Consider the following 14645-nt stretch of genomic DNA (forward strand, 5'->3'; position numbering starts at 1 on the left):
GCATTTAAACAGGCACGTGCATGGGTGTGTGCACATTTTTTTTTTGTAGTGTGGTAGCATGGAAATGATCTCATTTGTGCAAGGGCACACGACGACAGGATACCCGCTAGGGCTGCTCGAGTATGAAAAAAATTGAATCAACGATTATTTTGGTAATAATTGAAATCACGATTATTCAAACGATCATTTTTTTTTTGGCTGCAAAACAAGAACAGGTTTAAACGTGTAAAAAATATTAAGACAAAATTCTTTGAAACACTATAATAATTTAAGTTCCTTTTGGACCCAACAACATTTATTAAATTAATTATTTTAAATTTTGGGGGGGAAAAGTGCAAATGTATAAACTAAAGTATGGTTTCCTTGTATAAACAAACATTTCATTGGAGTTAACTTGCTATGCACTTTCATAAATTGTGAAAGTAGTAAACCGCTTGGAGTAAAATGCCAATTTTGACAGAATAACAGACATGCTATTCATCTACACATTTACACCTTTGTCTGAAGTCTTTTTTGTTTTGTTTTTAAAGTAATATGTACATATAGTAAATAAAGTTAAAGTAACTTTCTTCTGATAAATTATACATTTAATATGCTGATTGGGTCAACCTATTTTAAATGGCGACTGTTACATACTAGTAATCTATACAATACTTCTAAATTACAGTAGGCCATATACAAACTGTATTACTATATAATGACCAATAATATGTTTGCAAATTGCATTTGAAGCAATTTGAAACAAAAATAATCACCAAAATTTGACTTCATATTATAGACTACACAAGAAATTTAACTTAAGTCACAGTCATAATGTTTAGCATGGTTTCTATTGCTGTGCTGGTAAAAGTAGTTTATATTTGCATAAGATATGTTATTTAAACTAAATCCCACATGCCGATGGCCTAGTGGAGTCTGTGCCTGAAACATTTGGAAGCCTTGTCCGGGCAATAGATTCTGTTATCTTTCAACGACTGAGAATTGCGATGCGAATGACGCCATAATCTGATTCGGTGTTGCTTTGGTTTATCATAACATCATCATAAACCAATAGAATAGATTCGTCGTGTTGCCGGTCTGTGCAGAGACAACTTGCACTTTATATGTCTTTGCTCACCGTCTTCCACGCAAACCCAAAATGTAAGCAAATAAGCGATTTCGACTTGCCTTGCTTGTTTACAAGTCGTTCCTGTGGCCGGTCTTGTGCCATTTTTAGGTCTGTTACTCTGTTAAAACTTTGAGGCGCGTGTGCAGTCTGACTTGCGAGGTGTGGGAGCTAGCTTGGAGAGGGCGGCGCGGCGCAGTAACTCGTGTGCGCATGCCTCAAAACAGCTCAAAATTAGTATTACTAATCGATTTTTTTACAATTATGCCAATTTTGTAATCGTGGAGTGTAATAGTCAAAATCGTAATTGAATTTCGATTAATTGCACAGCCCTAATACACGTTATATTGTTCAACACCCTAATACATGGCGAAAGTTGTTTTTGAACAGACCCATGATAAAGATTAGTGCTAAAAAATATTTTGAGTTCATTCACTGAAGATGGGGATTGTCCCAGTCACCATGACGCCAGTCAGAATCATACAGACGTGTACAATATAGAAATTCAAAATAATTCTATAAAAATATATGTGCTTGTTGCAAAGTGAAGTAAAAAAAAAAAAATCACCTTTCCTCGCCCTGCCAACTAGAGCAATGGGAGGGATTCTGCTAATGCACAACCTAATGTATGGAAATGTACATTATATGTACATGTACATCACTTTAAAAAAAACAAAACGTTTTTTGTTATTGTTGTTGCAGTCATACACATGACATTTTCTGCACTTCAGACTTCAGATCATTTGTTCCCTATGGCACGGCATATATCTCTTATCATTTTATTTATTGAGTGATTTTAACTATTGTTGTTCCGTTTTGGCTCCCGATACTGATTCCCATACCCTATGCAGTATTAGCAGATGCTGATACCATACCGATATTGCGTCGTTTGAAAAAACAAAATATGAGAGTAATTTTTTCTTGTAATTCTAAAGAATTGCATACTCACTTTGATGTAAAATTATTCATATTGAAGTCATCACTTGTGAAGTATCTGTACTGTAGTAATATATATAAACACAGAATACGTGTTGAATAAACAGCCTATTTCCATAGCTCTTCATGCTGGTAAGAGTGAGACATGGGCTAGATCTTCACATGAATGTGCATTTACAAATAAGCAGGGTGCTACGTTTGGACATCTAAAATATAGTCAGTGATTCTTATAGAGCCCCACCGTGTCACATTTGTATGCTGTGTGTAGCCTGAGAGCAGGCGGTCGAGGCACAATTGTCGCAAAGTCCATTTTGTGTTCATAACAATGGTGAACACCTGTACTGTTTACGCCTGGTCTCATCGCTCGACTAGCGATCTTATTTTGCGATACCTACCAGCAGTAATTCTAAACCAGGGGGAATTGACGTTCCAACATGAATCTGTTAATTATGGAGTCATACAAATTGTATACGTTGATGGAACATTATAAAACATTTTTCGTCGGCCTTGCACACGTTTTCACTTCATCGCGAGACTTTACACTCAGACTTGTTGATGTCTGCTGAACGATGTATTGTGAACAAACGCGTCTCTTTGTTAGCAGCTAGCAAGCTAGCACTAGCTCGAAAAGCTTCGACGACACCCAGCAAGACAAGTTTATGCGGACACAAATGATTTCATGATTGACATTTTACACCATTAAAGTAGTGATGGATGTACTGTGTCAACCAAAAGCAACACACCTTTGCTGTCACGAGACAAATATCCAGCCAACATGCTTTGCTCCAGGCCCTTGAATACAACCAAGTCCCCCCAAGTGTAGGCACTGTTCTTTACATGAAGTCATTTGCAATGTTGTGATAGCTCAAATAGAACAAACTGGCTTCATTTGTCTAATCTGATTTTCAGAGCTGGGCATTGACCATTTTTTGCCGGTCCCTCCACCCTTGACTTTGGTACCCTTCCGGCCGCGCCCCCCCCCGGCCATATTCATAAACATTGTCGGCCCCCGCCCCATTCTGCACTCCGACCAAAAAAAAAAAAAAAAAAAGGATCCATGATTGACGTCGCCGCGGGAGAAATGCTCTAACAGCAGGGTCTTCTTAAAGATCATTAGCTGGCTAATTTACAATTTAAACTCGCTGTAGAACGCTTCAAATGCGCCAGTAGTACTTAGCCAACTGCGTGTGCTTACTTGCATTGCGAGCCCCGTGGTTGGATTTGTCGTATTGTATAATTATTTGGGTCCAACAGACGGCCAGAATTCGTAGGCAAGTTACTTATTTATTTTCCACACTTCCCCTCCTTCCCGGCCTTCAAAATAAAAGCATACCAGCAAACCACTATACACCGCTGGTTTGCTATGGCGTATTTCCGGAAGTAGGGAAGACGCCAGAGAAGTGCATGAACTCCATCTTGATGTGGCAGCGTCATCCTTGAGTCAGTGCTGTATGCAGCTTGAATATACTCCAAAAAAACCCAAAACAAAACAAAAAATAATAATAATAATATATATACTTGTGGACACAAGTTGTTTTGAAGTCGGGGGGCGTCACTTCAAAAAGACACGACCACAATGGATATCGTGCCTGCTACAACCACAAAGGGACCGAGATGACTAGACTATGCATTTAATTTTATTGCGAAAACGATCTGGAAGGTGGCGGCTAAGGGGGAACGTGGATGAGTAAATTCTTTACGCACAACGCTGCTAAACTAGTTGCTTTGCAGCAGCAACGAGCTGCGTGGGCCATCCTCTACGTGTGGGAAACTGTATGTCATCGCAAAATGTCATATAATGGACCAATCAGAGCAGCAACAAATCCTGATGTGTGCGTGGCATGTGTTGCAGACCTGTCACCAACAGCACAATGCGTCAGTCATGTGAATCAATGTGGCAGTTGTTTGTGTAAGAAGAGACGTGAGACGGCAACGTGCGTTCAAGCGTGTTTGTATTTCCTTATTGTCACATCACGTAACCCGCGCCTCCCACCTGCAATTGGGGCATACCATTCCAAGAGGGGGTGGGGGGTGCTGGGGTGCAATACCACAATCCCTATAATATCAGTTGTCGCTCGCGCCGACGCGGGAGTAGAAAGAAGTCTAAAAAGAAGCCTCTCACCGAGTAGGCTGAGATGAAATTTTGCCGCCTCGCGAGCACGTCACACGCATGAGGGCCAATTAGTGGGCCGGACTAAAATCGACTTCCGGCCATGCTTAGTCCAGCCATTTTTTTAAATTATTTGTCAGCCGGAGGGTCCGACCGGTCCGGCCCAGGGACGGACTGCCCAGCTCTGCTGATTTTTAAAGTTTATCTGAGAAGTTGGCATTTTCCCATCGTCTTTCCCTCCAACCAACTTCAATTTTTCCACGTATCAACTGAGCAACTGTCTCCAATGTGTCGATTTAATGGACAGGTGTCCTTATAGGGACCTTTTTCACCAAACTAGACATACAGTAACTATGACCGATCACGCCAACAATGGATAAGGCGTCTCTCCGTATTTTCCTTCTACGCGCGGGCTCTCAAATATGCCAGCAGAAACTAAACACAGATGGCTAAAAACGAGTGGATTCACACTTATTCCACAAACATAATATTTATCAGGATGCCCTGTTTCAACTAGAGGGCTTGCATAGAACATATTCTTGAAAAAAAAATGTTTGCCTTGACTTCACTTTTAAAAGACAAAAAGAGGAAACGATACCACAGCAAAAACCTCAAATAAGTACAAATCAGTTAAATAATAGCTGACAGCTAAACAACTTCAAATGTTTTATTTGTATTAGTTCAACAAAATACAATAAATGTACTAATTGGAATGCTTTCAAAACCAAAACAAAAAAAACATCTTTACCCGCTTCATGGTGAATGTCAAATTGTAGCACATCCAGAGTCTTATTCCTCTGAGAAAATCTTCATAAGCTTTTATAGAATGATGCCAAATAAACAATTGCTAGTGTCCATATTGTGACCATTTTCTTCCTTCAGGCATGACACAGGTAGCCCATGTTCATCCTGATGTTTTTGTTTTTTCCGTAGACTGAAGACAGACAGAGGGAGTTTGCCATGGCTGCAGCCAGCGTTGGAGACAGTGTGGGTATAGCATTGGCTGCAGTCACTGCTTTCCCTCTTCACAGATACTTCTGTTAGCGCTGATCTAGCCTACAGACCGACTCACTCAATTCATATTCATGACGAGCATCAATCATCACATTCACAAACACCAACTCAAAGCTTGTAAGCCAGCAGCATACTACACCTGGTCCGCCTAGCTGCAAAAGATGGATTTAAACCATCTCAGTGAAGACCAAAGAGGACAAGGTAAAAATGAGCAGTTGCAACCTCAGGCAACATAACTGCAGTAGTTTTTCCTCTCCTGAGGCATATCATTTTGACAGCTGTAAAAAGTGTTTGGTTGGGATTTTAAAATTAGCCTGCTGTATATAGTTTGCATTTTTGTTTTGTGTGCTCTATAAATAAAGTTCATTTGAGCCGAGTTGTGCTGCTGCACACTGCCTTGGCTGTCATTGCGTTGCTAAGCAAATACTGTTCATGAAATCGTTTCGATACAAATATCTGATCAGTACGACAAAGACAGCATAAAAAGTGAAGATAACTTGCAGGAAGACTATCAAAATTCAAACTTTCATTTTAGATCAACATAACTGAAAGCGGCTGCAGCGGAGGCAAAGCATCTCGTCTAGGCAGTAAACTCACCATTTAGTCAAATTCAGAGTCTCTTGGGTTTCCTTCAGATTATTATGAGACTGCTGTGAATAAGCAATTCTTCTGCATTATTTATTTATATATTATTACTGCTTATTCTGGCGGCACGGTGGTCGACTGGTCCGCCTCACAGTTCAGAGGTCGTCGGTTCGATCCCGGCTGCGGCCTCCCTGTGTGGAGTTTGCATGTTCTCCCCGTGCCTGCGTGGGTTTTCTCCGGGTCCTCCGGTTTCCTCCCACATTCCAAAAACATGCATGGTAGGTTGATTGGACACTCCAATTGCCCCTAAGTGTGATTGTGTGTGCGGATGTTTGTTTGTCTATGTGTGCCCTGCGATTGGCTGGCAACCAATTCAGGGTGTCCCCCGCCTATTGCCCGAAGACAGCTGGGATAGACTCCAGCACGCCCGCGACCCTTGTGAGGATAAGCGGTATAGATGATGGATGGATGGATATTGCTTATTCTGTGTTTTTTCTTCCCCCATCTAAATTCCTTCTGGTGGATATGGTGGAATATCCAGACACAAAACAATATTCCTGGTTCAAACCCAACAATATTGTCAAGTCCCGAATTGATTTTTGGTTAATCTCAATATGTTTGATGACTTATGTTTCTGAATGTACTATGTCGTTTTTAAAATGGGAGAAATCAACCCAAACACAAGAATATGTTCCCAGCAGGCCCACTCGTTGAAACACGGCATTCTGATTAATATTGTGTTTGTGGAATATGAGTTAAGCAGCAAAATCTACCCCTTTTTAGCCATCTCGGCTCAGGGAACAACCAATCTGGCTCAGCTTAAAAAACAGGTCAGCAATGATTGGTCGTTACCTGAGCCCTGAGCAGTTGTGATGTCATTTTTAGTCGACAGAAGTGACAAAATGGCCACCCCCAGAGATGGCTAAAAACGGGTGTATTAACTCTTATTCCACAAACGCAATGTTTATCAAAATGCCTTGTTTCAACTAGTGGGCTTGCATAGAACATATTCTATATATTGAAAAAAATATGTTTGGGTTATAACTGACCATACTGTTATTAAACTAGGCAGGCCACACAGGGCGGGGCCATCACCCCCACCGGTTGGCACCCAGCCCCAATCAATCTTAGGAAGGTTTCTATGCTTTACGGTCAAAGAGAAGGTGCTCCGTCTAGCATGCCAGAAGGGATTTGTGTGGAAAGGCAATAAAATAAACTTCGATCACGACTACCCACCATAAATCTTGGCCATGAAAAAGGAGTACAGGGAAGCACGAATGATCCGGAAGGACAAGAACCTGCGGTTCCGGGATCTACCCAGCCCGCCTGAAGGTGCTTTATGACGAATAAGTGAAGAATCTATGGAACGGTGGAGGAGACGACGGCGGATTTGGCAGCGGCGTGGGTGTTATGTTACGCATGTGTGTGTAAAGAAGCTACTCACGGATGTACCGCCTTCGCCGCCACCATCCAGGTCGTTTTTGCAAGACAAATACATCGTCTAGTCATATAGGTTGTTGGAAAATTTCAGCAGGTCACTCACTTCGGACGTAAACTCAATTATTAGTTCACAAACAACAACCATTTTCCAATGAGTGTTCGTTTAATCTTTCAAGACAGCATCCAGTGTAAATCAGGACTCACATAAGTTGACTGAATTTGTTCGTCCATTTCTTTCAATCTCTGTATTGCAGGAATCAGACAATGTCAGATCTGGGCTTCTTTTCTTACCTCGCAAACACTCACACCCATGGGGGCTAAGTGAGAAAAGGGCGCTGTCTAAGATGCAACCCCCACATATATAATAGTGTTGTGCTGTCAAAATTAGTCTAATAAAAAAAACGTTGGTCCTGATCTTCTTTATCTATGGTTAATCACTTCAAGGACCAGGTCGTCTGGCCCGGAGACATCCTTGGTCACAAGGACTTCTAGCTCTGTCAGATATATATCTCTCAAAGCCACATTCCATTACATTAGACAAAGCTGTATGCGTGCTGTATGTGAAGGCCTGTTGGTGTGTGTGTGTTACACAAACACAAATAGTTTTCTTTCTTCCCTTTCTATTGAGTGCTATAGGACTGCTTATGTGTAAGGACATTTAGCTGTTTGTGTGTGATGACCAAAAATGTGTAATGCAATTACCGTCTGATCAACATATGGCTAACATATTGGCAAATATAAAGCCATCCATCTAGAGTCAGTAATTACCTGCCAGATGCTGATATTGGACAAATCCTTCAAGGTCACTTTATTGTACAGGCACGAAATCCGTTGTTGTCGCTGTCTTTTTGAAGCGACAAACAAAAAAAGGTTTCTACATCGCAATCAAGTGGCTGACACTCCTGTCGATACACTTGAACGTGTGTAGTGCACATGTAGTGCATGGTTTCAACTGCTAAACCTGTCAAATAAGGACAATATGCACACTCAACTTTAAATACTTGAGCGACATTGAATTACTTTACAAAACCAAATCTGTTCTTTTTTTTCTATTACTTTATCAAATTCTGTAATGGTAATCAAATTATCCCTGGGTGATTTTAAGTGCTGCATCTGCTTAGTTGTGGCTACTAGGACTATTATAATGTGACATAAAATAATGCTCATTTGACAATGTGGGACACCAACCCACTATGACATGCTCTCAGTGCTAGCAGAATATATGGAACAAATAGGTTTACAGCACAGCATCAGATTTCAAACAATAATGCTAGGCTAATAATCGTAGCCGATTTAGCTTACCATTCTTCCAATGTCAATGGGTCTAGTCTCCACTTCACGTCGGGCACAAAATTTTCATCATCCTGAGCATTTGGATCTTGTGTATCTGCAATGGGTTACACTCCAAATACTGTACCACACTTCGGCATACAAGCACTTCCTGTAATACAAAGACCAGCATTCCATACGGTTCAGCATGCGCAGAGTGTCTCGATCGTGTCTTCGCGCGCCGGCAGCATCTTTGCCTTTTTCGCCCTCCTCTGCTTCTTCTCTATCCCCCTCTCAGCAATATTGGTAATTACAACATCTTATGGTTTTATTTCAATGTATTTTCGTTTTTCATCCTCAGTATTTTGACATAAATTTCGACTTTTAACGGTGAACTCTGACATACACGGAAATCCGGGTTACACCGCCACTCCGCCAGTGTAGGAACGGAACTCGTTCGTAAATTGAGGACTTCCTGTATGTCCATTTCCAGACCAAACTTTTTCAGTTCAGTACTGTATGTACTATTTAAGAAACTGATACTCAACTTGATGAGTTAAGAATTATGGTAAAGAAAAAAAAAGCAACAATTTCAGCACAGTAAAATGTTTTGCGAGACAAATTCTTCTGGTCATTTTCACTCTAGTTATTAGCTATTATGCTTTCACCTGTATGCTATTCAAATTAGTTTGATAAAAATAATTTTGTTTCTGTGGAACAAATATGAGATGCCATCCATGGATGAACACAGGGGGTGAACCCCCTTTCCTCTGCAGCGGACCTGGAATACCATACCTGTCAATTTATAAGTTTTCACCGTATTTTATACGTTTTTTGATCATTTCAAATTGTGTACGCTGTATAACAATTTTTGTACGGGGGGGAAAAAAAAAACAATTCAAAACTCGTTTTTTGTCAGACTGATCTCGTTTTGCCGATTTCGGCTCTAATCCGGAGCGCATGTTAGCAATTGCGACAGTAAACTTCGGTCGACTTTCACACGAGCATAGCGCACATGCAAACCCCAACCGATAAAAACTGTGTGAGAATCTACATAAAAATGTCTGGTCCGTTTGCCCCACCTCTCCCGCTGCGCGAAAATGACTGTAGATTATATATAGATACTTTGTAAGATTATATACCGAAAAATGCGGGCAAATTACAATTTTTGTAAGATTCAGCACTGCCCGGGGTTGAAAGGTAAGGAATACACATGTACGGCTTTTATACTTATATATGGCCCTTTTGAAGTGCCAGCACCCAGACTCTGGAGCACATTCCAGGGCCCAATAAGCCACCGGCATGTGCTGGACAATATAACCACAGACTACAAGGAGTTGTTATCTGGCAAGAAGATCGGAAGAATGCAAGAGCCAGCATAGAGATGCCGAACCCCATTTGTGTCTGTATTCAATTAGCACGTCTCTGGCGAATCTGCCTCGGAGATCAAACGTACGGGATGCGCCCAAGAGGCAGCGCCGCCAACTGGAATATACATCCAACAACCGAACCGCATATTACTAGGGCACGTGCAACCCCTAGTGGCGAGTGTGAAGATGGACTTGCCAGCGCTTGCAGTTGGAAACTAATTAAAACTGTTTTAATGTGCGTCAATGTGTTCACTCTTGATTTGCCTCCACAGGTTGCATGTGAAATGAAAACAACACCCAACACAGGCTGATTGACTCATATTACATTTTGTTGTGTTCGATGCGACCACTGGTGCTGATGCAGTTACAAAAGAAAAACAACAACTTTGTTTTGCGTTCCATCAACTGGGGACGTGACCAACCTGCTCTTCAGATGCACGTCCCTGAAATGGTTTTGAGTGATAAAAAAAAAAAATCCCAACAAGTATTTCAACATTTCTGGTGATTTGTGCAGACTTCTGTAAGCTTCACAACTACAGAATTAGAGAATATTCATCGCCAGCCTCATTAACATGCGCGGCCTCAATAAAAGGCCGTACAAAACTCCCCGTCTTTCTCTTCGAAAAATCCTCTCTTGAAAATCCTTCTTTTGGAAAAACTCTCCCTCTTAAAACTCCTCATGCTTGAAAACCTCTCTCGAAATACATTTTTTTGGAAAAACTCTTCCCTTGAAAAAAAGGAAACTCCTCTTGATAAGATCACTCTCTTGAACAACCTTTTTTTTTTTTTTTTTGTTAAACTTTTTGTTGCACTTCCCTTTTCGTTTGAGGTTCGCTCACAGCCCGAGACCATTCCCGGCGCGGCAATCTTCATTTTTTTTGTCCGATCCGGTTGTTTTTTTGTCCGAGCCGGTTGGTTCTGGCACCCAACACCCAACTGCGAAGCTGCACTCAGAACAGGTGCGCCACCCAAAACGCTGGCATAGCGGCGTCCCGGCAAAGCCGAACCGCTGTCACGACCAATGTCCGCGCGCCTGCAACTGGTAGCCGTAACGTTTGAACCTCAGGCTTACCGGATTACAAGAGAAAGAAAATGAAACTACAATAGAAACTGTGATAGGCATTCTCACATGTGTGATTCCGATATCGGTGGACAAACTACGAGAAACAGTGGACACGGTGCACCGTCTGGGGCAGAAGAAGGATGCAGCTACAAGCAAGTCACCACGTCCGATCATCATCCAGTTCAGCATGAGAACAACGAGGGACGAGATATGGAGAAGGGCGAAGGAGGCCACTGTGTGCAGAGAAATGAGCATCAGGTTCAAAGAGGATTTTTCGAAGGAAGATCGAGAAGCGCGGACAAAGTTGTGGCCTACAGTTGAAGAAGCATGTCGCCGTGGACGAAGAGCTTTTCTGAAAGAGGGGTATACAATCATTGACGGCAAAAAGTGGAACCTTAAAATCTAAGAAAAGAATTGGTGTCAAAAGTGTGTGTGTGTGTGTGGGGGGGGGGGGGGGGGTACGCGTGTGTGGGTGTGTGTGTGAGAAAGAATATGAGTGATTGTGTATACGTGTATGTATGCAGATATGTGTGTACATGTTTATGTATGTGATGTTTATATGCGTATGAATATATTTGTATATATGTGTATATATGTAAATATATATGTATATATATATATATATATACATGCGACTATATATATGGATATTTTATATGTATATGTATTGTTCTTTACATTTAAATAGCACTTAGGGTTCAACACTTTAGTTAATAGGGAGTTCAACTTGAAGAAAATAACCTTACGATGTATTGCTCGAATACAAGTGTACATATATAGTTTTATGCATAAGTGTGTATGTGTATGTATTGGTGTATATGTGTGTATGTAGGTATGTATGTATATACATATGTGTATATATATATATATATATATATATATATATATATATATATATGTATATGTGTGTGTGTGCGTGTGTGTGTGGGTGGGTGTGTGGGGGTGTGTGTGTGTATGTATGCGAATATGGAAGTAGACGTGTATATTATTGGTTGCATTTTGAGAACACTCAGGCTTCAAAGGGTTGAAAGGTTATAAAAAATGTTTTTTTAAAAAAGGTTCAAGGACAATAGGTTGATTCCTGCATATTCTGATCTTTTTCTCCAACGCACTCAAAGCGTACTCTAATTTAATCTAGTTATGTCTGTTCATTTAAGTTCTTTAAATGTTAGAGGTATTAAGAACAATGTTAAACGCAAGGCCACGTTTTTATTTTGTAAGGAAACAAAAGCCAATATAATTTTCCTACAGGAGACGCATTCATGTAATGAGGATGAAAAATGTTGGAAGCAACAATGGGGTGACATTGCATTATATTCACATGGCACTTCTCATTCAGCAGGAGTGGTAATATTATTCTACAAATGTATAGGATCGATAATTGAGCACAAGAGTGATGATGATGGCCATTGGTTAATGGATGTGCTAGATATATCAGACACGATATAAATACTACTGAACTTTTATGGATACAATAACAGATCTCTAAACAAAAAGACCATTTTAAGTTTAACTCAATCAATCAGTGCATGGAAAATTACTTACGGTATGGACAATATAATAACAGGGGATGACACAGCCCCCCTTTCTTGGCTCGATAGAAGGCCTTCCAGAGGAACACAGCCGGACTATAGTAGCATTATTAATTCCTTTTGTGCAGAATTATACCTGGTTGACTATTGGAGAATGTCCAACTTAAAATTATACATGGATTAGTTCTGCGAACCCAAACGTATGCTCATGGTTGGATTATTGGCTGGTGTCTCAAACTCTAACTGATATTGTGGCAAAATGTGATATTCAGATAACACCACTTACTGACCATTGCATTATTAACTTATCACTAAATTTCGACACTCAAAACTCAAAGTCTAAAAATATATGGAAATTCAATAATTCACTTTTGGTCAACAGCAGCTTATGTTGTCAGGTGAAAACGACCTTGACAGAAATAAACAAATTGGATATGTCGAACATAGGCTAATGGGAGTGGTTCAAATTTCAAGTAAAGTGATTAGCTATTGAAATGGGGAAGAAAAATGCTGAAGTAAGAACACAAAAACAAAAAGATTTAGTCAAAAAAATAAGCTTACTTTGCGGAAAACCAAATCTAAATGAAGATGACTCTTTTCAAAATCAATTGGACCAAATTTATTTAGAAAAGGCTAAGGGAGCCTTTGTAAGATCCAAATCTAAATGGATCGAGCAAGGAGAAAAGAATTCTTCATACTTTATCAATTTAGAAAAAAGAAGGCAAACAAGGAATAACATAACTAAACTAAACAAAAATGGTACTGTAATACATGATCCATCTCAAATACAAGAAGAAATACAATTATTTTAAAGCAATCTGTTTAAAGAAAATTTTGAGAAAGATAAATGTGATGCCTTTATGGACACGATTAGAAGTAATGTAACCAAATTGACAAATGAGGACAAATATCACTTGAAAAGGACCTAACAATAACAGAGCTTGTAATTGCACTCAAAAAGATGAAATCTACCTAATCTCCAGGCATCGATGGAATTACCATTGAGTTCTACAAGTTTTTTGGGCATGACTTAAAGCAATTATTATTTAATGCTTACATGGACAGTATAAATAATAGTGAACTATCTCCCACAATGAAAACTGGCTTAATAACGTTATTACCCAAACCAAATGAGGATCTCTTAGAGTTGACTAATTGGAGACCAATAACTCTTCTTTGCAATGACTACTAATTGTTGGCCCTGGTACATGCAAACACGATTAAAAATATTTGACATAAACTGATTGACGAGTTCCAGTCTGCCTTCATTAAAGGAAGGCTCATACATAACAATGTTCGACTAATCTTAGACCTGTTAGAGTCTAAGGTCTCTATGGCTTCATTACAAAAACTGCAGTTAATTTGCACTATATGTTTTTTTTTGTTTGTTTTTTTAAACATTGATTAATCAAAACCAGCATCCAATCATATTTTCCATAAAACATGAGAATTACAAACTGAGCACACGAGAAACATACACTAACTGCACATTCTAACAGCAACAACAACAAAAACAGAGGTCTATTCGGAGAATAAAATAATACTATTTACTATTTTAACCACCTGTTTTGTTTAAGTCTCTTCGATGTTTCCCTTCTGTCTTCAATTCCCTTCTAAAATGTTCAATGTCTCTCAAAGTGTTCATTATGTTCATTACCTGTTTCCAATTTTGTTTCACTCTCCCATATTTAAAGGGACGGTGGGGCCAGGTGGCCACGTTTTCACTAACAAGTTCATTTTATATATTTTTTGATCAGGAAAATGAAAAGAGTTGTCATTTTCTATTTTATCAATAAATTTGGGATAAATTAGGAAATAAATGTCTCCTTGAATAACGCCCCTTGATAATGAGAACAATGGCCGCGCCCCCTACTGTTCTATCCTTGTTCGGCCGGAGTCACGGGGGGAACCGATTCCAAACTCTCCATTGGAAATCATTGTACTTTCATTACTTATAACGTCCAAAAACTGTGATCAATTGGCACCAAAATGCATGTGGATATCCCTTTTAATGCCCACTTCAACATATCAAAAATAATTAACCTCTCCGTGGCTGATTTATATGAGAATGAGGAAATTTGGAAGTCAGCAGAGCTACATAGATTTAGGCTGGGACAGGCGCACATTGCTTCTTTGCTTAAAAAAAAATGCTTCTTTGCTGATCACGGTTAGGCATTAACCAGTCAGGATCTTTACAGAGACTGAAGTGGGAATGAGTAGA

At 39.9% G+C, this 14645-nt stretch overlaps 1 protein-coding gene across 3 annotated transcripts in view; it reads left to right on the forward strand.

The window, feature by feature from the left end:
- Positions 1 to 5541, forward strand: part of cln3 (CLN3 lysosomal/endosomal transmembrane protein, battenin) — a 48850-nt gene extending 43309 nt beyond the window's left edge. For all 3 annotated transcript variants that reach the window (XM_086055723.1, XM_086055722.1, XM_086055721.1), the window contains one exon: positions 5085 to 5541. In XM_086055723.1, the coding sequence (XP_085911849.1) occupies positions 5085 to 5195 (111 nt within the window). In that variant the 3' untranslated portion in view covers positions 5196 to 5541. The remainder of the gene's footprint in view (positions 1 to 5084) is intronic.
- Positions 5542 to 14645: the final 9104 nt, after the last annotated feature.

The sequence above is a fragment of the Filicampus tigris genome, chromosome 16, assembly GCF_054856515.1.
Source record: "Filicampus tigris isolate MCC_2025a chromosome 16, RoL_Ftig_1.0, whole genome shotgun sequence".
In the NCBI taxonomy this organism is placed as follows: domain Eukaryota; kingdom Metazoa; phylum Chordata; class Actinopteri; order Syngnathiformes; family Syngnathidae; genus Filicampus; species Filicampus tigris.